The sequence below is a fragment of the Macaca thibetana genome, chromosome 14, assembly GCF_024542745.1.
Source record: "Macaca thibetana thibetana isolate TM-01 chromosome 14, ASM2454274v1, whole genome shotgun sequence".
Lineage (NCBI taxonomy): Eukaryota > Metazoa > Chordata > Mammalia > Primates > Cercopithecidae > Macaca > Macaca thibetana.
This window is the reverse complement of record NC_065591.1, coordinates 110632442-110659163: the sequence shown is the minus strand read 5'-3', so window position 1 is coordinate 110659163 and position 26722 is coordinate 110632442. Positions and strand designations below refer to the sequence as shown.

Here is a 26722-nt window from a genome sequence, read left to right as displayed (position 1 = left end):
GAGCTTCAGAGTCCCTGCCCTGGCTTCAGTTCTGGCTCTGTACTAACTGGCTGTGTAACTGTTTATTTTCTTGTTTTGTTTTTTGTTTTTTTTTGAGATGGAGTCTCGCTCTATCGCCCAGGCTGGAGTGCAGTGGCGCGATCTTGGCTCACTGCAAGCTCCGCCTCCAGGGTTCACGCCGTTCTCCTGCCTCAGCCTCCTGAGTAGCTGGGACTACAGGCTCCTGCCATAACACCCGGCTCATTTTTTTGTATTTTTAGTAGAGACAGAGTTTCACCGTGTTAGCCAGGATGGTCTCGATCTCCTGACCTGGTGATCTGCCCGCCTTGGCCTCCCAAAGTGCTGGGATTACAGTCGTGAGCCACCGCGCCCGGCCTCCTCCTTTGTTAAATGGAGTGTGTGACAGGTTCCTCCCAGGGTGTGTTGATGAGATGAAATCACACCTGTTAAGTCCCCAGCAGAATGCCAGGCCCATGGGAGCCTGTGGAAAGGACACATTTTCTCTGTCCCTGCTCTCCACATGGTCATCACTCTTGCCATGATGGAAACCAGCCTGATGAGAACACCAGATAGTGACATCATATGTTCCTGTGGGTACGAGCTGTAAGGCTGTGAGCATCAGTGGGAGGGGTATCAGCTGGTCCTTCCTGCGTCTGGACCACTTAGCCCCTTTCCCTCTCCTCTCTCCTCCTGCAGATTGTAATGTAGCAGACCCAGCCATGGCGGCCCCACAGCTGGGTCCCGGCCAAACCACCCAACTGCCCCTCAGCGAGAGCAGCGTGCCAGGCGCCCCGCACGGCCCTCCTCCTGGCCTTCGGCCTGATGCCCCTGGGGGCGGGGGCGGGGGCGGGGGCGTCCCCGGAAAGCCTCCCTCGCAGTTCGTATACGTCTTCACCACCCACCTGGCCAACACGTAAGTGCCTGGTGGGCAGGCCACGTCTCTCTCTCTCTCTGCCCAGCACCTCTCAGCCTGGGGTTCTGAGGGAGCCATGTGCAGGGGCAGGGTGGGGTGGGTGAGGGTGGGGCTCCCTCCTGCTCACCTCTCTGAGCTGTGGGTGCCCTCACTCTGTGCAGGGCTGCGGAGGCAGTGCTGCAGGGCCGGGCAGACTCCATCCTCGCCTACCACCAGCAGAACGTGCCCCGGGCCAAGCTTGACCAGGTGAGCGTGGTGCCTCTGTGAGCAGCAGGACCGGGCGGAACGTCCCCTTACCTGTCTCATGCTCTCTTTGTCCTTCTGCAGGCCCCTAAAGTGCCCCCCACCCCAGAACCGCTACCCCTGAGCACGCCGACAGCGGGCACCCCACAGTCCCAGCCACCTCCACTGCCGCCGCCGCCACCCCCGGCCCCTGGCAGTGCCCCGCCTGCTCTGCCCCCAGAGGGGCCTCCTGAGGACAGCAGTCAGGACCTGGCCCCCAACTCAGTGGGAGCTGCCAGCACAGGTGGTGGGACTGGGGGCACCCACCCTAACACCCCGACGGCTACCACCGCCAACAACCCTCTGCCTCCTGGAGGAGACCCCAGCAGTGCCCCCGGCCCTGCCCTGCTGGGGGAGGCAGCCCCCACTGGAAACGGGCAGCGCAGCCTGGTGGGCTCAGAGGGCCTGTCCAAAGAGCAGCTGGAGCATCGGGAACGGTCCCTCCAGACGCTGCGAGACATTGAGCGACTGCTGCTCCGCAGCGGAGAGACTGAGCCCTTCCTCAAGGGGACCCCAGGAGGAGCGGGTGAGGGGGGCCCACCAGCACAAGCACCCCCTCCCCCCGCCCAGCAGCCACCCACGGCCCCTCCCAGCGGGCTGAAGAAGTACGAGGAACCCTTGCAGTCCATGATTTCGCAGACACAGAGCCTAGGGGGCCCCCCTCTGGAGCACGAAGTGCCTGGGCACCCCCCGGGTGGGGACATGGGGCAGCAGATGAACATCATGATACAGAGGCTGGGCCAGGACAGCCTCACGCCCGAGCAGGTGGCCTGGCGCAAGCTGCAGGAGGAGTACTACGAGGAGAAACGGCGGAAAGAGGAACAGATTGGGCTGCACGGGGGCCGCCCTCTGCAGGACATGATGGGCATGGGGGGCATGATGGTGAGGGGGCCCCCGCCTCCTTACCACAGCAAGCCTGGGGATCAGTGGCCGCCTGGAATGGGTGCGCAGCTGCGGGGACCCATGGATGTTCAAGATCCCATGCAGCTCCGGGGCGGACCTCCCTTTCCTGGCCCCCGTTTCCCAGGCAACCAGATACAACGGGTGCCTGGGTTTGGGGGCATGCAGAGTATGCCCATGGAGGTGCCCATGAATGCCATGCAGAGACCCGTAAGACCAGGCATGGGCTGGACCGAAGACTTGCCCCCTATGGGGGGACCCAGCAATTTTGCCCAGAACACCATGCCCTACCCAGGTGGGCAGGGTGAGGCGGAGCGATTCATGACCCCCCGAGTCCGTGAGGAGCTGCTGCGGCACCAGCTGCTGGAGAAGCGGTCGATGGGCATGCAGCGCCCCCTGGGCATGGCAGGCAGTGGCATGGGACAGAGCATGGAGATGGAGCGGATGATGCAGGCGCACCGGCAGATGGATCCTGCCATGTTCCCCGGGCAGATGGCTGGCAGTGAGGGCCTGGCGGGCACTCCCATGGGCATGGAGTTTGGTGGAGGCCGGGGCCTCCTGAGCCCTCCCATGGGACAGTCTGGGCTGAGGGAGGTGGACCCGCCCATGGGGCCAGGCAACCTCAACATGAACATGAATGTGAACATGAACATGAACATGAACCTGAACGTGCAGATGACCCCTCAGCAGCAGATGCTGATGTCGCAGAAGATGCGGGGCCCTGGGGACATGATGGGGCCCCAGGGCCTCAGTCCTGAGGAGATGGCCCGGGTTCGGGCCCAGAACAGCAGTGGCGTGATGGGCGGCCCGCAAAAGATGCTGATGCCTTCACAGTTTCCCAGCCAGGGCCAGCAGGGATTCTCTGGGGGCCAGGGACCCTACCAAGCCATGTCCCAGGACATGGGCAATACCCAAGACATGTTCAGCCCTGATCAGAGCTCAATGCCCATGAGCAACGTGGGCACCACCCGGCTCAGCCACATGCCTCTGCCCGCTGCCTCCAATCCTCCTGGGACCGTGCATTCAGCCCCAAACCGGGGGCTAGGCAGGCGGCCTTCGGACCTCACCATCAGTATTAATCAGATGGGCTCACCGGGCATGGGTCACTTGAAGTCACCCACCCTTAGCCAGGTGCACTCACCCCTGGTCACCTCGCCCTCTGCCAACCTCAAGTCACCCCAGACTCCCTCACAGATGGTGCCCTTGCCTTCTGCCAACCCGCCAGGACCTCTCAAGTCGCCCCAGGTCCTCGGCTCCTCCCTCAGCGTCCGTTCACCCACTGGCTCGCCCAGCAGGCTCAAGTCTCCTTCCATGGCGGTGCCTTCTCCAGGCTGGGTTGCCTCACCCAAGACGGCCATGCCCAGTCCTGGGGTCTCCCAGAACAAGCAGCCGCCTCTCAACATGAACTCTTCCACCACCCTGAGCAACATGGAACAGGGTGAGTCAATTGCGCAGGCAGGCAGGCAGGCAGGCAGGCTCTGAGCAGTGTGCCCATGCTGGGGCTGGGCAGTGAGTCGAGGCCTCTGTACTGGGGCCCAGAGGTGGATGACTCTGCTTGCGGGGCAGATAATGACAGCTGTGGGCTTTCTCAGAGGGCATTACGTGAGTCTCAGGCATTTTGAGGGATTGTACTTGGTGCCCAGGATCGTCCCCTTGCTCGGGGCCCTGAGGCTGCAGGGATTGCTTGAAGACTGGTGGGCTCTGGAGATAGTGGGGGCCTATGGGTGTGTCTGAAGGACCAGGTGATTTGGGGAACTGACCTCTTCCTAAACCCCCCCAGTATCCACAGCCGAACTCATCTGCCCCTCCCCAGTCACCCCTGCTCTCTTTGTCTCCCCGTTTCTGTAGGTGCCCTCCCGCCTAGCGGCCCCCGGAGCAGCTCCTCAGCACCTCCCGCCAACCCTCCCAGCGGCCTCATGAACCCCAGCCTACCATTCACTTCCTCCCCAGACCCCACGCCTTCCCAGAACCCCCTGTCACTGATGATGACCCAGATGTCCAAGTACGCCATGCCCAGCTCCACCCCGCTCTACCACAATGCCATCAAGACCATCGCCACCTCAGACGACGAGCTGCTGCCCGACCGGCCCCTGCTGCCCCCCCCACCACCACCACAGGGCTCTGGGCCAGGTGCGAGGACAGGCCGGGGCCCCAGGGAGGCCAGCTGGTGCGGGCACTGGGATCGGGTAGCACAGCTGTGGTTGTGCTGACTTTTTTGTGCTTCTGAAGGCCCTGGGCATGGGGGTGGAGGCTCCGGGATGCTGTTCCCACTCACTGGAGTCATTAGTGAAATGCAGCCCAGAGCACTCGAGTGGTCTTTCCAACACCTGGTGGTGTCTGGCGACCTGAGCCAGAACTTGGTCTCTTGGCTTCTAGCTTCAGTGCCTCCAGTCCCTTCCCTCCCAGCCAGGGGAAGCCAGTGGTGACAACTCCGACCCCTGGCACCACCTGGCTTGGGAGTGGGGAAGGCCTGAGCCCTGCACCCTCCCTAAGCTGGGCGCACTGTGCCTGACCCCGTCTTTATTCCCTACAGGGATCAGCAACAGCCAGCCCAGCCAGATGCACCTGAACTCAGCCGCTGCCCAGAGCCCCATGGGCATGAACCTGCCAGGCCAGCAGCCCCTGTCCCATGAGCCCCCGCCCGCCATGCTGCCCTCCCCCACCCCTCTGGGCTCCAACATTCCACTGCATCCCAACCCACAGGGGACAGGAGGGCCCCCTCAAAACTCCATGATGATGGCCCCAGGGGGCCCCGACTCCCTGAATGCCCCGTGTGGCCCGGTGCCCAGCTCCTCCCAGATGATGCCCTTCCCCCCTCGACTGCAGCAGCCACATGGTGCCATGGCCCCCACTGGGGGTGGGGGCGGGGGGCCTGGCCTGCAGCAGCACTACCCGTCAGGCATGCCCCTGCCTCCCGAGGACCTGCCCAACCAGCCGCCAGGCCCCATGCCTCCCCAGCAGCACTTGATGGGCAAAGCCATGGCTGGGCGCATGGGCGACACATACCCACCGGGTGTGCTCCCTGGGGTGGCATCAGTGCTGAACGACCCCGAGCTGAGCGAGGTGATCCGGCCCACCCCAACGGGGATCCCCGAGTTCGACTTGTCGAGGATCATCCCCTCTGAGAAGCCAAGCAGCACCCTCCAGTACTTCCCCAAGAGCGAGAACCAGCCCCCCAAGGCTCAGCCCCCCAATCTGCATCTCATGAACCTGCAGAACATGATGGTGGAGCAGACTCCTTCTCGGCCTCCCAACCTCCCAGGCCAGCAGGGTGTCCAGCGGGGGCTCAACATGTCCATGTGCCACCCCGGACAGATGTCCTTGCTGGGCAGGACAGGCGTACCCCCACAGCAGGGGATGGTGCCCCATGGCCTGCACCAGGGGGTCATGTCCCCTCCACAAGGCCTCATGACCCAGCAGAATTTCATGCTGATGAAGCAGCGGGGCGTGGGGGGCGAGGTCTACAGCCAGCCGCCCCACATGCTCTCCCCGCAGGGCTCCCTCATGGGCCCCCCACCCCAGCAGAACCTCATGGTGTCCCACCCCCTTCGGCAGCGCAGTGTGTCCCTGGACAGCCAGATGGGCTACCTCCCGGCGCCAGGCGGCATGGCCAACCTGCCCTTCTAGAAGTCGCTGCTGGGGCTGGAGCCGGGGCAATGTTGCAAATACGATAACCTTAACAAAGTTCTTCCCCTCAATGTTGGGATGGCCTGGGTCGAGGGGTGGGGTGGAGGGGGTGGGAGGGAGCTTGCGTAGGGAGTGGCATTTGTGGAAACCAGATGTGCTGGCAGCTTAGGGGGATGTGGCAGAGTGGGGTGGGGGGATTTTGGATTGGGGTTGGTTCCATTTTGGCCACCAGGACTGCCCCTCCCCCACTCCTCCCAATTCCTATAGAGCCTCTCTATTTTACCTCTTTCCCTGCATCCCTACACCCGCCACACCCCCTTCAGCTATGCTTTTGGAGTCCTGGATGGGATCTGGGGGGAGAGAGGAAGGACAGGTCAGGTCTCCCCCAGCCCCTTCTGCTCTTGTCTCCTCGTGTCCACATTGCTGGAGCTCCACCTCCCTCTTCGTTTCTCTGCACCCCCCCATTTTCCTTCTGTCTTTACCTGCTTCGTATCCTTTCCCTGCTGATGTGGCTGACCCCTCTCCCACCCCTCCCTACAGGTGGCTGGCCAGGTGGGCAGGTGCCAGCCGGAGCTGTAAATAGAGCGCTGCGCTTTTGTGCTGGTTTGTGCGTGTGCTGTATTTCTGTGTTTTGATAGAAGTCACACAAAAAAAAAAGGATAAAAGAAACCCTTCCCCCTTCTTCAAGTTATTGCCCTCTCCATTCCCCTGGACCCAGGACGTGCGGCCCTACATGGCCACCCACTGTTTGCAGTGTCTCTGAGTCCCTAAGGGATACCATTCCTGTCCCCTTCCCAAATGGTAAAATGACGTAAATGCCCTACTCCTAAACTGAGGTCAGACCACCTAGGCTTCCACCTGGTGAGCCCTAGCAGGGCTGAGACCCCCAGGGCGGCAGCCTGTCTGCTGCTGAGTGATTCGGGGAGAACATGTGTGCACACGCACACGTGTTTGCCCACACCGGTGACACGGGGCCCTGGCTTCCCACTTTCGATGCCTGGGCGTCCCCCGCTGCTACATCTTAGCCAGAACTTGAAGTCTTTTGTCCCAGTTTGGGATGAAGGAAAGGAGGAAGAGGCGGTGGCTGTGTGGCCCCCTTGAGTGGAGCCATGGAAGGTGTAGCATGGTGCCATTGGGGCCTGTGGCTGCAGTAGCCATGGGCCAGGTAACCTCCAGGGCCCTGACTTCCAGAGGCTGCTGCCACCTACTTCTTATCAAAGAAGGGGGAGAACAGTTCATCTGAGTCAGTGCACCTCCCCTCCAGGCTCCACCCCCTGAGGATGGAATCGGGGAAACAGCATCCTGCCGCCTCCTTTCTGCCTGCCCACTCACCGGCAAGGTTGTCCCTCTGCCCAGGGCTCAGGGCCATGTACCAGATCTGTCTGTGCCCACCCAGGCACAGCCACTGCCTCCCCCTAGGCTCCCTGCTCCTCCCCAGGAGAGCTCCCCATCCGCCTTTGGTCAGAGCTGAAGCCATATACGACTGGGTGTTTGTCCCCTACTTTGGCCCCAGAAGTAAAAAACTTCTCCTTTTCTCACTTCCTTTCCTGCCTCGGGAGGTGGCAGGGCAGTTCCCTGGCTGAGGCCTTTTGCGCCCCGCCTCCAGGGCCAAGGGCCATTCTAGACAGGGTGTCTTCTACCAGGACCAGTCCCTAGCCTTCCTGGCCTGGAGGGCCTGGTCTCGCACTGGCAGCTGTAATACAAAGGGAACTTGCCCCACTTCTCCCAGCCTGGTGCTGTCCTCTCGGCCCACCATCGGCCAGGTCCAGCGCTTCCTCTGGGGCTGACAACAGGCCCCTGACTCCCCCTGGCCACCTCCCAGGGGCCATGGCCAGGGCCTCTGTGTTTGGGGGATCACTTGCCCTTCATCCTGCCAGGCGCTTTGCCCGCCCTGCCTCAGCCTGGGCCCTGTGCCCTTGAGCCCTCCACCCCTGGCCCAAGACCCCCCAAACTGTCTGACTCTGTGTTTCCTGCCCTGAGGAGAGAGGGGTCAGATCGCAGCGGGCCGAGTGCCCTCTCCGTCCCCTCTCCTCCCACCCGCGCCACAGGCCAGCCTACTCTTCCCTCCATCCATGGCCATACCCCTAGCCATTTTGTACCATTATATAAATATATATATAAATATAAATATATAAATACAATATGTGAAGACATCTTCTTGGTTTTTATTTTGAAACAATTTTTAGGCTTGTTCCGGGGGTCTCTGTGCTGCCTGTACTGTATTGACCTGTTTTATAGGTGCCTTTTTATTAAAAAGAAAATTCAAAATCCAGCCTCTTGCCTCTTTGCCTCTGCTTCAGACTCCTCTGTCAATTAGATTACCCAGCTTGCTAGGAGATAGTCAGAGAAAAAAGGCCCGTCCCAGGTCTTCCTTGTTGTTCCCCCGTGAAGACACTCTCCCCTCAGCTACAGCTGTTATTTCCCCAGTGGGGCCTCCCAAGGAGCTTGGCTGCTTGGCTTGGTGGGACAAGTGCAGGGGTCCCTGACTCCCTACCCGATCAAAGGGTGGGGAGGTGGGAGGGAGTGCCCAGAACTGTGGGAGGGAGGTGGGAGGGAGTGCCTCCCACACCCCAGGTGAGCAAACAAGCACGGAGCAGCTTCCTGCGGTTCCATCTGAGTGACATCCTCAGAGGGGCAGGGCACGGCTTCCTGGGGCCTGGGGACTTCCCTGCCCCAGTGTGTTTCTTACACTTCCCTGCCTAAGGTGATGCCACAGAGGGGATGGTTGAGATGACTCCCACAGGCCCCTTCCAGTCCACCCTTCTCCATTCGGACTCTGAGTTTCCTCGGGTCTGTAGCTTGTGGGAAGGGAGTGAGGAGGGGACAAGCCAGCCTCCTTCCCCATCAGTGCCCACAACCTCCCATCCCCTGGACCCGGCCACCCTAGGAGCTCTCCACCCCACTTCATCTCACCTAGTGGAGGGGACCACCGAGTTTCACTGATCCATGTCCCTCCTTGGGGTTGGGGAAGAAAGCTGTTTTCTTTCCTCTGTCGGGTTTCTCTCTTGCTTCTTGGTCTTTGCACTTCCTCAGGTCACTGGCTGCTCTCCAAGGGCACCTAGAGACGGCCCTGCCTGCAAACCACCCAGGACCCAGTGACATGGGGAGGACCAAGTGCTATTTCAGTCCAAGTCAGTGGCAGCTACCTGAATTCAACCAGTCCAAGCTTCCTGCTTGGTCAAAATGGCTGCAGGCTTGGGGGCTTGGTGGAATGTCTATGTTTTTAGGAACTGAGTTGTCTGAAGGCCACACTCTGCTGCCAGCTGGCCTTTCCTCAGCCTTAACCTCCACTCATCCCCTGGTGCTCAGCTTCTCCTGGCCTTGTGGACAGGTGGGTAGGAGGGGAGAGGGGATTGGCTTCTCCTGGCCTTGCGGACAGGTGGGTAGGAGGGGAGAGGGGAAACTGTGGAGGTCAGCAGCCCTAAAGCTGATGGAGTGTGTTCTGGGAGGGACAGGCGCTCTCCGTCGGCAAGGGCAGAAGTAGAAGTTGTTTCCTGAGCGTTGGATGATTAAGATGGGAGGTACCTGAGGTTCTCTCAGCCCAAGAGGGTGCAGATGGGTAGAGACAGGCTTCACTGTGCCTTTGAGCTGCTTTCCGCTCCCTGGGCTCCAGTTGAGTCCTAGGGCTGGCAGAAGAGCTGGCAGGGATGTCCTAGAAATGGGGGTTGGTCCCTCTAGCTACCCCAGCTAAGGATACTCCTAGGACACTCTAAGCCACCGTGAGCCCTTAGGATCCCAGCTCCTGTTGGAGGGAGCATCCAGCATCACTGCGTGCCCCAAGGAAAAGCAGCAATAAAGGGGGACACTGGGACCTAGAATGTGGTGAGAGAGGTGGCATTCTCTGACTCAGAGAGACTGCTCTTGCGCCAGCTAGGGAAGAGCTGGCACAGGGAGGCAGGGCCGGTACAGCCCAGCTTGGTCAGGAGCCTCGAAAGGTCACTGCGGAACTTCACACCGGCAAAAGTGTAGAGCATGGGGTTGAGGCAGCAGTGGGCCAGGCCCAGGAACTCACACATGGTGATGGCCACGGGGAGAGAGCCATTTAGCTCGCAGGTATTGTCCACAGCCTTCAGCCTCACCAGGGTGTCCAGGAAGATGACGATGTGGTAGGGTGACCAGCAGAGGAAGAAGATGCTCGTCACCAGGATGGCCACCCTGACTGCCTTCTGCCGCTGAGGGCGCCGCTGGGCCTGGCGCAACCTGTGCACTACCCCCACGTAGCACCAGCCCATCACCAGCATGGGCAGCAGGAATCCCGCCACATGGTAGAGGAATCGGGAGGTGAACCAGGCATGCGTTTCGGCTTGGTTCTCTTGGGAGAAGGTGCAACGTGGCAGGGAGTTGTTGGGATGGGCTTGGCTGACTTTGGCGAAGAGAATCTCTGGCAAGGCAAAGAGGAAGCCCACCAGCCAGATGGTCCCGCAGGTGATGTGGATGGAGAGGAGGCGGCGGTGGCGGTAGGCGTGGACGGCGTGGACAATGGCCAGGTAACGGTCCACGGCGATGCAGGCCAGGAGCAGGCTGCTGCAGTAGAAGTTGACTTTGTGCAAGGCAATCACAGTTTTGCAGAGGAAGGTCCCCAGGACCCAGCCCACAGAGCCCTCGGCCACGGCAAAGGGCAAGATGAAGACCAGCAGGAGGTCGGCCACGGCCAGGTGGAACAGGAAGGTCTCCGTGGAGCTGCGTGTCTGCCGGTGCCGCTCCAGGATCACCAGCACCAGGACGTTGCCGATCACACCCAGGAGGAAGATGAGGCTGTAGGCCACGGGCACGAACACAGCCTTGAAGGAGGCCATGAGGGGCCCCTCTGTGGCAGGGCAGAGGTGATTTTCCACCAGGGAGGTGTCGTTATAGTTGTCGAATTTGTCAAATTCCAAGAACTGCAAGGGCAAGGAGACGGGAGGGTGAGGACTCTCTTTCCTCTCCGAGAGGAACCCTAGCTCTCTTGGAGGTTTTTCCTACATAGGCTCCACTGACCAAATGTCAAGTTTCACATTTCAATTTTGAACAAATCACTTTGTGTTTTCCAACTTCAGTTTTTTGCCTGTCAAAGGGATCGCATTCCTTAGAGTGGTGGTGCAGATGAAGGGAGGTGTGCGGGTGGCCATGCTTTGTAAGTGCTGAGGGGCTGGGCCCCATAAGTCAGCTTGTGTTTTGGGGTCCTCATGTATGGAAGCCTGCAGCCTTGGGGGCTGGAGTCAATTTGGGGAATGGACCTGATTGGTACAAGGACCCGTCTGTTTCAGTTCCGAGCAGAACAGTCGGGCACTGCAACTTAGCATCGTGCTGGGGGCTGGGGGCGGGCGGGTGCTGACGTGGCCTGCGGCTCCCTCCTCATGGGTCTCACTGTTCCTGACCGTCTCCGTTATCACTGAAATGGCAGTAATAGCCTCCCATCCGGTTCAATATGCACAACCCGCTCAAGGTATGTAATAGTATTCCTATTTCACAGATGTGTCTTGCTAAAGATCAGGTTTGTGTGAACTGACATTTATCTACTTCCAAAGCCAATACTTTCCACTGAACAACCCTGCCTGGGCTTCCTTCTAGGGGCAGCAGATGCAGGTTCCCTGCTACTTCCCATCACTGGCAACCTCCCTGCAGCTAGGAGCACTCAGAAGCAGAAAGCCCAGAGGCAGACAGAGGCAGGAGAAAGTGAGGGTGACCCAGGGAGACTGGCAGGAGAGAAGGAGAGAGCCTACTCCAAGTGCAGGGGGCGTGCCCATGATGTCTCCGGAAGTTCCCTCCTCCCCATCCTCCTCTTCCTCTCCCCATCACCCCACCTCCATTACCCCAGCACTCAGGTTGTTTACCCAGCTAACCACAAAGGAAGACATGTGCCTGTTTTCACACCTTTCACTCACAGCTGTCCCCTGCACCTGTTCCTCCTCACCTCTCAGCTCTGTTCTTCCCACCCTCCCTACCCAAGCCCCTCCCCAGGCAATTCAAAATCAATTATAACCAACCTATGTGGGTTCAAAAAGGCAATACTATAAATGATGAGCCCCAGGGAGGCAGAGGATAGGATGGGGTACCCTGTCCACCAGGCTCTGGGTGGCTTAATGCTGCCCCCATTTTAGGAGAGCAAGGCCCCCCCACAAGGAGGGGGTGGTCACACTGGGTGCCACAGGGCTTTCTTGCCTCTCCGGAGCCACAGTTGTGGGTCACACACTCACTCCTAATGCTAAGCAGACCCATTCCCCAGCCTGGGTCTTTCCTTCTGGCTCTGGGGGAATGGGGCTCTGTGAGAAGCAGGTGTGGGAGATACATCAGTGCAAGGGCAGACCCATCTGCCAACTCTTCCCACAGCATCCCTCTGCCATTGCCTCAGTCTAGTCTTCCTTCTCTTCACGCTAACGCTCAGGAGACCATCTCTCCATGGGTCCCGTCTCCACCAGCTTCTCTACTCCTGTCCACGTCCTGCACAGAGGACGGGGTGCGTGTTCTAAAACACAAATCCCACTGCCTCAGTGTTCTGCTTAAAGTCCTTTGCCGGTTCCCCATCACCCATAAGCAGTGGTTTTCTTTTGTTTTTTGTCTTTATTTATTTATTTTTTCAATTTCACTTTTTTTTTTTTTGAGGTGGATTTTTGCTCTTGTTGCCCAGGCTGGAGTGCGGTGGCACGATCTTGGCTCACTGCAACCTCCGCCTCCTGGGTTCAAGCAATTCTCCTGCCTCAGCCTCCCGAGTAGTTGGGATTCCAGGCATCTGCCACCACACCTAGGTGATTTTTTTGTATTTTTAGTGGAGACAGGGTTTCACCATGTTGGCCAGGCTGGTCTCGAATTCCTGACCTCAAGTGATCCACTCACCTCGGCCTCCCAAAGTGCTGGGATTACAGGTATGAGCTACCGTACCAGGTCTCAATTTCACATTTAATAACAAAGTCAACTATAAGAAAAAGTCATATTTGTGATAATGTTCGTCAGTAGAAGATTGATTGGAGTCTGGGCATGGTGGCTCAGGCCTGTAATTCCATCACTTTGGGAGAACAAGGCAGAAGGATCACTTCAGCCAAGGAATTTCGGACTGCAGTGAACTATGATCATGCCACTACACTCCAGCCTGGGTAACAGACCAAGACCCAGTCTCAAAAAAAAGAGTAGAGTAAGCCAAACTTAGTGCCATTCACACATTGCTAAATTTCAGAACTGCTGGGCACAGTGGCTCCCAGCACTTTGGGAGGCTTAGGTGGGAGGATTGCTTGAAACCAGGAGTTCAAGACCAGCCTGCACAACATAGCGAGACCTCAACTCTACAAAACATTTTTTTTTTAAATAAAGTTTAGAACTAATTGCAGAACATCCCATGCAGTAGGATTCCATGGAATTTCTCTCCCAAACACACACCTTTGTTTTTGTTTTTTGATAGATAGTGTCTTGCTATGTTGCCCAGGCTGGAGTGCAGTGGCTATTAATAGGTGTGATCATAGCACACTACACCTCGACCTCCTGGGCCCAAGTGATCCTCCTCCTGCCTCAGCCTCCTGTGTAGCTGGGAGTGCAGGTATGTGACAGCAGCGCCCAGCTCCAAGGACTTTCTTTAGAGTACCCATGACTGTGTGTGTGTGTCACAGGGTTCCCCTGGGGTGGAGAGTGGTGGTGTGGCTCCAGGCTCCCCTTCTTGACTTTAAACTATAGCTCTCCACTTTTGACTTGTGTAGTGCTTCACACATAAGCTTTTGTTGAAGAAAATGGTTCTACTTTCATTTGAAAACCATGGACCTGTGGGATGAAGTGTAACCTCCCCAACAGAGCCTTTATGTTCCTCCCAAATGTATATTCCTCTGACCTTTCAAACTTTGTCTTCTATTAATATATTATTGCTCTAGGTCACCCCTTGGCCTTTTCCTTCTGCCTAGCAGGTCTTTCTTTCCAAATTGGCCTATCTAATTTCTACCCTTCCTCCAAAGCCGAATTCAATCCCATCTTCCCACATCCTTGCTGGCTCCCCTCTTGGAATTCTCTCTTCTCCTTATGATGCGTGTGCATTTATTACAGCACCCAGGGTTGGGATGACCACTTTCTAACCAGATGGCAAAGTTCTTAGAAGCAGGCCTTCTGTGTCCCCCTCCCAAGGTCATGTGTTTTACATAGGACAGATGTGTGCTGACCTGCTCTGAAAGCAGTTTCCCAGAGAAGACCAGGAGCCCTGATAATCTGAGACTTAGGCTAGTGTCTCAGCAGGGACTCACTCCGTCACCTTCTGCATTCTGCCTTCTCCCAATAACCTTGACCGCCTGGATCCTAGATCCTATCTTGACTGCTCTCTCTCTATTGGGAGCTATTTCCAGTATTGTCATTGAGCACACCCACTTGACTAATACTGGAATTCAGCAGTCTTCACGCAGAGCCAAGCCATTCATGCAGAGGGAGGAGAGCAGCAGGGCCCAGGGCGGTCAGCAGGGCTGAACTCCACCTACCTTGGCTGTGCCTGGGTGAGGGCTTAGGTCCAACCAGCCTATCTGACCCAGAAAGCCCTGGGTTTCTGTCCCTAGGGCTCCCATCTCCTGAGAACCAGATTTAGAGGGGGGTTGGGAGGGGCCTGTCTCTTCCTCCTTGCCAAGAGGTATTTGTTTGGCAGCGTCAGAGAGAGGAAGATGGGAGGAAGCTGGTTTGAGGGGTGCTGGGAACTGACGGCACATCTCAGCAGGAGGTGTCAAACAGACGTTTTGGGGGTTCAGGAGTGGCACGTGTTAAAGCCACTTCCCACACATAGGAGTTCTAGCTCCCCCAATCTCCCCCAAACTATGGAGAGAGGCAATAAAGCAAGGTTGGCTCTTTCCTCATGGGAAGTTGAGGAATCAGGAATCCTGAATACTGTGGGGCATGTGGTGCTGAGGAAGCCCTCCAATCCCGTGCCCAGAGGGAGTGCAGGGCGGCCCGTTTGTGTGAGCGGTGTGCCCATTCTTTGACATGAAAAGCTGCAGAAACCCAAGGCCCTCATGCACACACGCACTCTGACAGCAACACCCACCTTGCATAGACACAGGTCCCAAGATGGGCCACACCAGCGTGTGGCATAGACAGGCACCCAGCAGACAACAGCCTGGTCATAGGCCAGGGCCACATGCCCCAAAGAAGGCAAGAAACACAATGACCAGAATGAGGCTGAGTGGAGCTAGAATCTAGTTAGAAAATTGCTGTGAGCACTGGGGAGGAGCAGGGGCTGTAACAGTGTCCAGTATTGAGGGGCTTAGGGGAAGGTGCGGGGTGTAAAGAGATGCAAAGTACTTGGCCTGTGGTAGGGCCCAAAATGTTACTCTTCTCCTTCCCTCCACTGTAGGATGCAGGCTCCTCCCTGGATAATTAAGTTTCCAGGCCCCACCTCACTTCTCCAAATAACGAAGCTGCCCCACTGCCTAGCACTGACCAGCATGAAGCTCAGCTCACATTTGCTAATGGGGATTCTATGTCAGCAGGTACATTGGTCAGGGGTGTCTAGCATGCCTCAGGGATCTATCCTGGGTCCCCTCCTCTTCAGCACTCTCAACCCAGCTTTGGGGGCACTCTCAGGCAACACAGAGTTCTTTACAAGCTGGAACCATGGGCCCAACCTAACCAGATGAAATTGCGTGGGGAAAAATATACAAGCCAGGACTCAGGTTTAAAACTTTACCCATCCAGGGATAAGTTAGGGAAGACCAGGTAACAACAGTTCGTAAGAAACACTTGGGAGTTTGTTGCCTACAAGCTTAAGATGAGTCATGGGAGTGACGTGGCCAGCAGAAGGGCCACTGTTACCTTCATCTGTTCACCTAGAACAGATGAAGTGGGCAGCTGGCACCAGCCCAGTTTGGTTGGTCTGGACAAGGATGACCGCTTTGTTGAGGGGCTTGGAAAACCCTGCCCGTGGAGGAAGTTTTCAGGTACTAGGGGTGTAGTGTCTGGGACAGAGAAGACTTGAGTCCATGAGGGCTGATGTCACGGATTGGAAAGAAACTCCATGGGCAAGAGGGCAGCAATGGACTCTTGCTGTGGGCTTCCAGGGGCAGTCCAGGAGGACTGGGCAGAAGCTGAGGGGGTAGAGTTTCAGTCAAAGGCGGGAGAACTTTCTAACAGGCAGAACTGTCCAGCAATGAGATGGGACCCTTGGGAAGGAGAGGAACGTTTGAGCCCAAGTGTGCGGGAAGAGATTCCTGCCCTGGGAAGAAGGAGGCTGGACTCTGCCTTCAAATGCCCCTCACTCTCACTCCCAGATTTTCTGTCTGTCCTGCCCTGCCTGGGGCTGAGCTGGTTCTCAGTGTGATCTCCGTCTAGCTCAGTAGCTGGAGACTTTGCTTTTCTAGTCCATTCTGCCACCAGTGAATGCCCCAGCCTGACCTTACTTCCCAGCCCCGAGGAGGGGGCAGGGCTGCCTGCGTGCGTGGCTCACTCAGGCCGAACCCCAGGACTCCAAGGCCTGAGTCATGCTGGCCACGGGAGGTGTCTGCACACAGACGCCAGTCATTGCTCTGGCCACGGGGAGCATGCAAGCTCCATCTCCTTTTATGTCCCTGTGTGGATATTCCCAGCTGAGAGTCAGGAGCTGTGAGTGGAGCCGGCCAGGGTATCTGTCATTCCAGCCTTCGGTGGCTTAAGGGGTGCAGGGGTCTGGAGGAATGAGACTGGGCTATGGGTGAGGGTGTAGGTCTGTATCCCTTAGCCCGTCTTTCTTCAGGAGGCCCACAGCCCTTAAAGACCATCTGAGACTCTGGCTTGCCATTTGTCACATCTCCCTTGCTACACCCATAGCCTTCAGGGACAGGCCTGTGAGACTCCTCTTCCATCTCTTCCCACGGGTTTGGGCCATTAGAAGCAGGTACTGCGCTGGCTGTGGTTTTAGGGGGAGAGTTTAAGCTACTCCAAGCCTCTGCGGCAAGTCTTGAGGCTTAAAGGGGCCCCACCTGGCACCCCAGCATCTCTTTGCCCTTTGGATACAGGGTCACACAATCCAAGGTGCAGATAGACAGGCCTCCCAGGTGTGTGTGGCAGCCTCTTGAAACCATCTCCTGGGCTGGAAATATTTTGCCCCACCACTCTTGAAAGAACGCTCATTCTTGTGTCCTGATTCTCAGGTCCATATACACGGCCGCTGTTGATGCCGTTCTGCTAGAGGAGTGGGATCAGCTGCAGACTGCATCCCTGGGGAAGGCAAGAGTTCCTGACGAGACTCTGCAGTCTGTATGCCTGAACCCAGATTCACTTTGACCCTGACCCATCCTCAGCCTGGCCTTGGGGCTCTCCCTCATGTCTGACCCCTCCAACCACACCCCCAGTTGGGCCTGCTCTGCTGGGGTTGCTCTGGGACTTTTGATCTGATTGGGGGGGGCGGGTGGAGAACCTCCCTTCCCCCCAGAAACAGCCTGAGCTGGTTTTGGTTCCTCTTCTTCACACCTCCGTGATGAAATGAGATGGTCCACGTGGACGGGCTGTGTAGCCTGTGATGCTCTAGTCACACTGAAGTCATGATGTGTGGTAATTATCTATGGAGAGGGGTCATAGAAAGCCAGGCTCTGGGGCTTGGGCCAGCTTCACCCTGCGCTATAGCAGCTTCCCCTCCTGGTTGGTGTGCAGGGTGGGGCTGGAGGTATAGTTTATGACCAGCCTCTGTGGGTGCCCCAGCCCAGGCCCTGGTTCTGTTGGAAGGAGGCTCTCAGATCAAGGTTCGCATAGACAGGGGCTGCTCTAGGTCTGCCTGGATCTGCCTTTCCAGCAGGATGGGTCCCTGGCATGCCCACCCCAGGACCTGGAATCTTCTGGTTCCTGGCTCTCAGCCATCTAATTTTTTTTTCTATTTGGACCATTCATTCTTGAGAATTAGCAGCCCCTCCACACCTCCCGGCCCCTGCCTTAAAGAAGTGGACATTTTAAGCGGCTCAAGTTGGTCTTCGAGTTCAACAGGACAAATGGAATACAGAATGACCAACCTGGCTTATGGCCAGGAGCCCCCAGTTCCTTTTCTTTTTTTTTTTTTTCCTGGCAAGTTTGTGTAGCCAAAAGTCCCCAGTTCTTAGCCCAACATTAGAGTGTAAAACCCAGTGTTCAAGGAATATGAACCAATAGTTGGTATGGGCAAGGACAAGGAGGAGACTAGGAAGCAGAAGAAGTAGAAGAACCTGGACTAATTCCAGAGGAAAATGGTGAGCCAAGAGCTTTACTGCATCACAAATCAATAAATACTTATTGAGAAGCTGCTACATGCAAGATTCTCCTGCCTGTACCACTATGCCCGGGGTTTTTGTACTGTGACACTGAGGGACAGTCTGCCAAGCTGCTCACAGCCCTTCAGTGAGTAGGTGGGGGTGGAGGAGAGGGTCTGTGTTCTGAGGGGACATTGGCCCTGGAGACAGGGTATGTAGGAGATTCGTGAAGGGAGAACGACGCACTGGTGGCTGGCTGAAGAACTCCAGAGCCCAAATGGTCCAGGACTCCGGACTCCCGGCTAGACCCTGAGTGAGGGATCCAGATATTTGAATGCCTGGCTGAGGATCACTCATTTGAGGTGTGACATGAAGCAAGTCACTAGGTCCCTTTCCCCCAGATGTAAGTTTTCTTGGGACATACCCTGCTGCCCCTGGCCCCTGCCACCACCTGTCTCTAGTAGGTCACTCAGTGAGGTGAGACGCGCAGTTAGGGGAAACTCAAGGTTTCTCAGAAGCTGGGACCCGCCAGGTCTCCAGTCGGTTACTAAGAAATCCAACTGGGTCAGGGCTCGTGGTCAGTTTGAAGCTGCAGGCAGAGGAAGACGCCCAGTAACCGAATCAGGCAAGGCCAGCGGCCGTGACTGGGGACCAGGGTGGGAGCACATTGCCCCTTTGGGGCTGCGGGTTTTTAGTCTGATTTGGGATATTGCCCAGACTCTGTGATTAGACTCAGGGCAGCTTCATAGGCGTGCAACTGGTGCAGTCACACGGGGCCTGCACCCAGCAGGACCCCTGACTTGGTTTAGTGCTCTGCTGTTGCTTTCTTGATATTTTTAATAATTTTTCAATAAGGGGCCCCATGTTTTCGTTTTGCACTAGATCCCACAAATTATGAAGCAGGTCCTGATTAAATGAATGGTCCAGTTCTGATTCTGCTTGCGGTTTGGATCCGAGAGGCCAGGCTTTGGGTAGTTAGCCCTTCTGCTCACTTTCTCCCCGTGTCCTACTTACACTTCCCAGCCTTGAGATCTGGGCAAGCGAGAGGCAGGCTTCTCCCAGCAGGTCTGGGAACACGGTTGGTGGAACTACAAAGTCCACTCCAGCTGGGGGAGCAGGAGGGAGTCAGACAATATCTCAGGGTAAGTTTGGGCCAGGAGAGTTGGTAGGAGCCAGGGTTTGGCTCCTTCATGATCTAACCCAGAATGCAGTCCCAAGACAAGTCCTCTCCCCAGGGGGAGAAAAGACCGTGAAGAAGTTTCCAAGAAACCCTTACAACCAGCCTCTGCCGTCGGCTCACAAGGAACCCTGTGTTTCTCCAGTTGAGCTGCTCCACACATACACCTTTTGGGAGCCCAGTGACAACCAGGTCAACTGCACCTCTACGCTTCACTGCAGAGACATGAGTGCTGGCAGTGTAGTGCTGGGGACCATTTTCTTAGCCCACCCAAGAAACCTTTCCAAGAATACCTTATCTCTAGAGATTCTACAACAGGTTCCAAGACATTTTTTCAGATTAACAGTTTTCTCACCCTGCTCCCCGACTCCAACCTGCTGGGATCCTCTTCCTTGCTACCATCTGTTCTCATACTTCTCAGTTTAGCACATAATTGTTGTCTAATAGCTTCCAGTGAGTGATTTTTTTTTCTCTGGCCAGAGCAGAAGCTATTTGAGGGCAAAGACCAGATCCTCAACTTCTCCACCCAACATAGAATGTAGTGCCCTGATGATATAATCATATGGTAAGAGATGAACAGCTATGCATTGATTGACTGATGAGCAATGCCAGCCTCCTCATGGTAAGAAAACCTCCAAAGGTACTTTCCTGTCTAGTTCCATATTCCCACCCTAAGAGAAAAGGAGAGAAAGAAGTGAAGTATCCTGTTCCCGGTCACATAGCAACTCAGAGGAGGATTCAGGGCCTGACCCCATGTCTTCCAGCTTCCTCTAAAGGATGTCTACTAAGGACAGCAGCTCTCCTTATCTGCTTCTTCCACAGAATGGAAAATAAACTCTTAAAGGGCAGGAGCTGACTGACCTGTCTAGATTTTACAGATCCACAGCGGGAGAGGATTCCCACGCTGTCCCCTCTCTCTCGGATTCTGGCAGAGGATATTAGAATTCCAGGCAGGGCCTCGGCGACAGGAAGCTACCCGTGTCTACTCACCAGGTCCTCCAGGTTCTCGAGGTCCATTTCCAGCATTAGCGGGTAGTTCATGGCTGTGCCGGCTGTGAGTCACCAGACTGGTCACTGTCTGATGTTGAGAGGCTCCCCGCCAGGTGCCTCTAGAGAGGTGGCAGCCGTCAGCTGCAAATTTAAGCAAATGAGCTGCGCATCGTCTCCTGGGGCTGTAGGGCCGCGACCTGCCTCACAACTCATCACTTTTTTTTTTTTCCACTGGGTCTTTTCTGTTTTTTTGAAGAAAGAGGGAAAATCCCCCACAGCATCAGTGCTAGTCAAGCATTTCAGCTTCTTTCCCGGCAACAATTGTCTCAACTGGGGCCTATGACTAGTTTAAAGGCTGCTCTCTCTTCTCCTCCCTATACCCCCAATAAGGGGCTCACAACTTGTAATGAAACCACCACACAAAGTCAGCAGACTGATGAGGGAAACTCCTGATCAACAGAGAACAGGAGAAGAGCGCTCCCAGCAACCTCTCCTCCAAGCCACCTCCAGACCTTCATCTTCCTCACCACTAGGGCGATCAACCATTCCAGTCTGCCCAGGACTGAAAAGTCCCTTGACTTGGGAAACCCCTAAGTCCTGGCAAATCAGGGCACTTGGTCAAACTACTTGCTACCATCCTTTTGCCCAACAGGGGCAAAACCCCTTCCCTTCTCAGCTCAAGTTCAGAAAAGATAGGTTAGAATTTTTCAAAGGGAACAACAGTAAAACAACACTGGAAGACAAAAATGAAATCAACTCTGGAAGGCCGAGGCAGGAGGACTGCTTGAAGCCAGGAGTTGGATACCAGCCTGGGCAACATAGCAAGACCCTGTCTCTAAAAGAAAAAAAAAAAAGTGAAATCACCAAGAAAAGCATACAGTTACAGAGTCATTTTCTGACTCAAAAATAATGATGTTCTATCTATAAATTAACTTGGTTTGCTGATAAATTATTAACCTCATAGACTACCAGGCGAGAGAGGACTTCAGAGATCATCCAGTCTAACCCCCAATTTTTATGCAGGAGGTCCGTGAGGCTGAGAGGGAGAGCAACTTACTCAAGATCCCACTGCTAACCAGTGGCAGAGCTGGGACTTGAACTCAGGTCTTCTGACTCCACCTTTAGTGTTTTCTCTACTCCAAGCTGCCACTCTTGCAGGCGCTCATAACCTCTGTCCTTTCCCTCAACTCTGCCCTGTCTGAGGGCCGTTTCCTTTAAGAAGCCCTTTTGTAGATGTTGATCAATTTCCCTTCCAAGTCTCATTTGTGGCTTTTTCTTCCAGAAGTGGGCATTTCCTCTCTTGGTCCACAATGATGTGAAAACAATGTCTGCACGCATAGCGGCACCCACACATGGTGGCTGTTTCTTGGCCCCACCCCCACCTTTGTATCATGCTCCCTTTCAACCAAATCGCCCTTCACTGGGATCCTACCCTTTCCAGTGCTCTCCTTCACCCTCTCCTCCATATTCACCTTCCCTCTTTCCCCTCTTCACACCTTGCTTACTGAAGATGCTTACCTCACTGCATCCCCAACAGATGTACCATTCTTTTTTTTTTTTTTTTTTTTTTTTGAGACAGAGTTTTGCTCTTCTTGCCCAGGCTGGAGTGCAATGGCATGATCTTGGCTTACCGCAACCTCTGCCTCCCAGGTTCAAGCAATTCTCCTGCCTCAGCCTCCCGAGCATCTGGGATTACAGGCATGCCCACCACGCCCGGCTAATTTTGTTTGTTTATTTATTTATTTATTTTGAGACAGAATTTTGCTCTTGCTGCCCAGGCTGGAGTGAAATGGCGCGATCTCAGCTCACCACAACCTCCACCTCCCGGGTTCAAGCAATTCTCCTGCCTCAGCCTCCCGAGTAGCTGGGATTACATCCCGGCTAATTTTGTATTTTTAGTAGAGATGGAGTTTCTCCATGTTGATCAGGCTGGTCTTGAACTCCCGACCTCAGGTGATCCGCCCACCTTGACCTCCCAAAGTGCTGGGATTACAGATGTGAGCCACGGCGGCCAGCCAACAGATGCATCATTCTTAGGTTTAAACAGCCTGAAGCGTTTCCAGCCTCTGTTGGTGGTATTGGGGTCGTTTCCTTGCTCTTCTCCATTCACTGCCTTTAGAAGCTGCTTTCAAGGAGGAAGGCTTTCAGGACAAGGCATCACACTTCTTCTCCAGCACTTCCAGTCCTGATACCTCCGGGAGGAAGCTGCCCCAAGGTTTCCTGTGTCCCAGGCTTGCTGGGAACTCCTCATCCTTCCATTCACCCTATTCTCAACATCCCTGCCCCTCCAATCCCTCAGCATACTCGACTTAGCCTTGGCCACCCCGGCTAGGGACATTGATCAGGAAGGAGTACAGCCTATAGAATCACAGAGGAATTGAAAGGAACTTTGAAAGATAAACCAGACTATCCTCAACCACACCCCCACCCCCAGCAAATGCAAGATTCCTGTCACTGCATCCTTATCAGATGATCACCCAGCATCAATGAATACAAACATCAATGAAGGTGAGACATTTGCTCCTTTCAATAGATCATGTTTCAATGGAGAATGGTTTCATGATTAGAAACTTATTCCTCATGATGAGTCAAAATATGTCTTCCTGTAACTCCACCCCAGAGGTCCTGGCTGTCCCTTCTGTCTGGACTGTCTAACTCTTCTTCCAGTAAGCATCCTCTGAAGACAGCCAGCACATCCCGAGAGTCTTCTTGTCTCCAAAACACACTTCCACAGTGTCTTCAGTCGTTATTCGAAGACTTGGTTTCTGGGTCCTTTGACACCCTGTTTTTTGACCTCTGGGTGATTTCTGGGACATAGATAAGTCATCCTTGGGTCTATCCAAGTTCTGATGGCAAATATCGACAGGATGAAGCCAAAATCAGAACTCTGCTTCATGTCATTAGAGACCTACTATACCCAAAGGTCAGGAGACACTTCATGGAAGTCTTGGCCACCGGAGGCTTGGAGAGAGTGAAGGCTTGGTGTGCCTGGAGAGGCAGACAGGGTGGAGAGTGTGGGACATGATGAGAACTGCTTGGAAAAAATGTGTAGAAAGAATTCCCTGGCCGGACATGGTGGCTCACGCCTGTAATCACAGCACTTTGGGAGGCTGAGGCCGGTGGATCACGAGGTCAGAACAAGACCATCCTGGCTAACATGGTGAAACCCCATCTCTACTAAATATACAAAAAATTAGCCGGGTGTGGTGGCAGGCACCTGTAGTCCCAGCTACTCAGGAGGCTGAGGCAGGAGAATGGCGTGAACCCGGGAGGCGGAGCTTGCAGTGAGCCGAGATCGCGCCACTGCACTCCAGCCTGGGTGACAGAGCGAGACTCCATCTCAAAAAATAAATAAATAAATAAAATAAAAGAGAGAAAGAATTACTTGGGGCTCACGCCTGTAATCCCAGCACTTTGGGAGGCCAAGGTGGGCAGATCACGAGGTCAAGGGATTGAGACCATCCTGGCCAACATGGTGAAACCCCGTCTCTACTAAAAATACAAAAATTAGCCGGGTGTGGTGGTGCACACCTGTAGTCCCAGCTACTCAGGAGGCTGAGGCAGAAGAATCGCTTGAACCTGGGAGGTGGAGGTTGTAGTGAGCTGAGATGGTGCCACTGCACTCCAGCCTGGTGACAGAGTGAGACTCTGTCTCAAAAACACACAAACAAAAAGAACTACCTTGTGCTCGGCACATCATAGGCATTCTGTGTGTGGTGATGTGGCTATGGCAATGATGATGATGATGATGGTGATGATAGGGCAGGGGGAGGAGTGAGGAGGTGATTGAAGCATGTACTGGACAAGGTAGGAGCTGCTCTTATGGCCTTAGTGCAGTGGTACAATCAAGGCTCACTGCAGCCTTGACCTCCTGAGCTCAAGCCATCTTCCTGCCTCAGCCTCTCAAGTCGCTGGGACTACAGGCACATGTCACCTCACCTGGCTAATTTTATGTTTTTTGTCGAGACAGAGTTTCACCATGTTGCCCAGGCTGGTCTTGAACTCTTAGGCTCAACCAATATGCCTGCCTCAGACTCCCAAAGTGCTGGGATTATAGGCGTGAGCCACCATGCCCAGCAGCCATGAGTTCTAATACTGCCTTGAGAAGGCTCACAGAGTTACTGCCTCTACTAGAAACCATGATCTTACAGTCTTCACACATAAAGCCAGACTAGCTCCCTAGGATAGAGAGGGCAATGTCTAAGCTGTGATCCTTTGCCTTTGAAGGGGAGATGTCAGAGGTTCCACCTGTGTGTGACAATCAGATGGGAGAGGACACTTCCAGGTCAAGCAGCCCAGGTTTTATTTCAGTTTGCAACTTGTTTATATTTCACCTATGCAGGATCCCAATCCCCACCCCATAGGCAGTCTAACTGAGGCTAAATTGTTTTCTAGCCTTCTCGTCAAAATGACCACCGGAGGCTGAGCCTGGTAGCTCACCTCTGTATTCCCAGCATTTTGGGAGGCCAAGGTGGGAGGATCACTTGAGCCCAGGAGTTTGAGACCAGCCTGGGCAACATAGGATACCCCATCTCTACAAAAACTAAAAATATTAGCTGCACACTAGTGGTTCCAGCTACTCAGGAGGTTGAGGTGGGAGGATTGCTTGTGCCCGGGAGGTCGAGGTTGCAGCGAGCTGAGATTGCACCACTGCACTCCAGCCTGGATGACAAAGCAAGATCCTATCTCAAAAAAAAAAAAAAAAAAAAAAAAAAAAAAAAAAGACAAAAAGACTACTGATGCATCCGCCAAAGACTGGGTTTGTGTCTGGTTTAGGCATGGGTGGCTGCTTACATCAGCCTAGGTGGATTTTTCTCAGTAATTATACTTTACAGTCCATGGATTATGTTGAATTTCTATTTGTTCCAGAGATTAAATGCAATCACTTGTCTTAGAGTTCATTTTCCATATTCCACAGAAAAAGTAAGCTGTTCCACACAGTTTTGGGGTGCTGCTGTGGGGAACGGGCTGGGGTTTCCCCCTCTATTAACCTGGGACTCCCTCCCTCTCTGACTTTGCCAGAGACCTTGTTCTCTTCTTTCTCTAGGTCTTTCCTAACAGCTGAGAACAGAGCTCTCAGGTCCCCAACTCATCAGCCTCAGGAAGAGTAGAGTATGCCTCTCAGCACTGAAGGAAACTCACCATAGCACTTGCATAGCAGTCACCGGTCTACACAGTCCCATGAGAGTTTAAATTTGATGTTACTTAATCTTTATATTTCACTTAATCTTCACATTTAATTATATGTAGTCCTGGCCGGGCGCGGTGGCTCACGCCTGTAATCCCAGCACTTTGGGAGGCCGAGGCGGGCGGATCACAAGGTCAGGAGATGGAGACCACGGTGAAACCCCGTCTCTACTAAAAATACAAAAAATTAGCCGGGCGCGGTAGTGGGCGCCTGTAGTCCCAGCTACTCAGGAGGCTGAGGCAGGAGAATGGCGTGAACCCGGGAGGCGAAGCTCGTAGTGAGCCGAGATTGCACCACTGCACTCCAGCCTGGGGGACACAGCGAGACTCCGTCTCAAAAAAAAAAAAAAAAAAAAAAAAAAAAAAAAAAAAAAAAAAAATTATCTGTAGTCCTTGAAGCAGCTTGTACAAGAGGGATTGGCATCACTCCTGGCCGTATTTTGGGGGGATAAGGAAACCGAGTCTCATTTTCTTGCTCGTGATTGCAGGGAGGGTTCGTCGCGGAGTCAGAGCCTGAAGTCAGCCCTGTAGGCACCAAATGCGGGGCTCCCTCCACAAGACCCCACGGCCCTTCTCTCAGAGGCGCTGTTTGCAAAGGACAGGCACTTACCTGGCTGGCTAAAGGGAAAACTATGGCTAAGCCCTGCACGGGCTCTTCATCAGGTACTTTCGATGTGCCACGAACTATGATAGGTTTTTACAGGTCGTTTCTTTTCATCCCCTGAACAGCCTTTGAGTGTTGAGTTTTTTGTTTTGTTTTGTTTTTGAGATGGAGTCTCGCTCTGTCGCCAGGCTGGAGTGCAGTGGCGCCATCTCGGCTCACTACAACCTCCAACTCCCTGGTTCAAGCAATTCTCCTGCCTCAGCTTTGGGAGTAGCTGGGATTATAGGCACGCGCCACCACGCCCAGCTAATTTTTTGTATTTTTAGTATAGACGGGGTTTCACCACGTTGGCCAGGATGGTCTCCATCTCCTGACCTCGTGATCCGCCCGCCTTAGCCTCCCAAAGTGCTGGGATTACAGGCGTGAGTCACCGCACCCTGCCAAGGGTTGGGTATTTTTATTACCACACTGCAGATGCGGAAACCAAGCTTCAGACAGTAATGGGAAGTAGCATGAATGTTCACAGCTCACTCAGGCAGCAGGGACCCAACACCCCATCACAAGTCAACACAGGAAGTGGGGTGGTAAAAGCTGTCATTGCCGGCAGCCGGCACCCACGCACAGCTCCTCTCTCGTTAGGAAACACGTAGAGTCCTGCAGGGGGGAAATGGGCTGCAGGTGCTGGGTAGGCACATCAAGGTTACCACAAGGTTATGGGGGCCACGAATGAGCTTGGGAACGTCAGCCTGGGGCGGGTTGTGTGGCCAGGGTTAGAGTGAGTCTGGTGCTTGGATCAGGCGCTTGTATACTGAGTACTGCAGCAGCCAGTGGGAAGATTCTGCTGGAGGAGCACTTTGTCTAACAGAGGAGGTAAAACAGACACATCATGCAAGTTGGCACGCTCGTATTCACATGCAGCC

At 54.8% G+C, this 26722-nt stretch overlaps 2 protein-coding genes across 5 annotated transcripts in view; one reads left to right on the top strand and one right to left on the bottom strand.

The window, feature by feature from the left end:
• The window catches only part of BCL9L (BCL9 like), a 31302-nt gene extending 23308 nt beyond the window's left edge, over positions 1 to 7994 (top strand). For all 3 annotated transcript variants that reach the window (XM_050758389.1, XM_050758388.1, XM_050758387.1), the window contains 5 exons: positions 697 to 913; positions 1075 to 1159; positions 1241 to 3533; positions 3944 to 4225; positions 4629 to 7994. In XM_050758389.1, the coding sequence (XP_050614346.1) occupies positions 697 to 913; positions 1075 to 1159; positions 1241 to 3533; positions 3944 to 4225; positions 4629 to 5722 (3971 nt within the window). In that variant the 3' untranslated portion in view covers positions 5723 to 7994. The remainder of the gene's footprint in view (positions 1 to 696; positions 914 to 1074; positions 1160 to 1240; positions 3534 to 3943; positions 4226 to 4628) is intronic.
• CXCR5 (C-X-C motif chemokine receptor 5) lies at positions 7859 to 20238 on the bottom strand. 2 transcript variants are annotated; one of them, XM_050758437.1, is made up of 2 exons: positions 20012 to 20238; positions 7859 to 10602 (listed from the first exon to the last, which is right to left on the bottom strand). In XM_050758437.1, the coding sequence occupies exons 1-2, from the start codon at positions 20060 to 20062 to the stop codon at positions 9535 to 9537; spliced, it is 1119 nt and encodes a 372-aa protein (XP_050614394.1). In that variant the 5' UTR covers positions 20063 to 20238; the 3' UTR covers positions 7859 to 9534. The 2 variants fall into 2 exon arrangements, with proteins under 2 accessions (XP_050614394.1, XP_050614395.1); XM_050758438.1 differs by having other exon boundaries at positions 19883 to 20092.
• Between the last annotated feature and the right edge of the window lie 6484 nt (positions 20239 to 26722).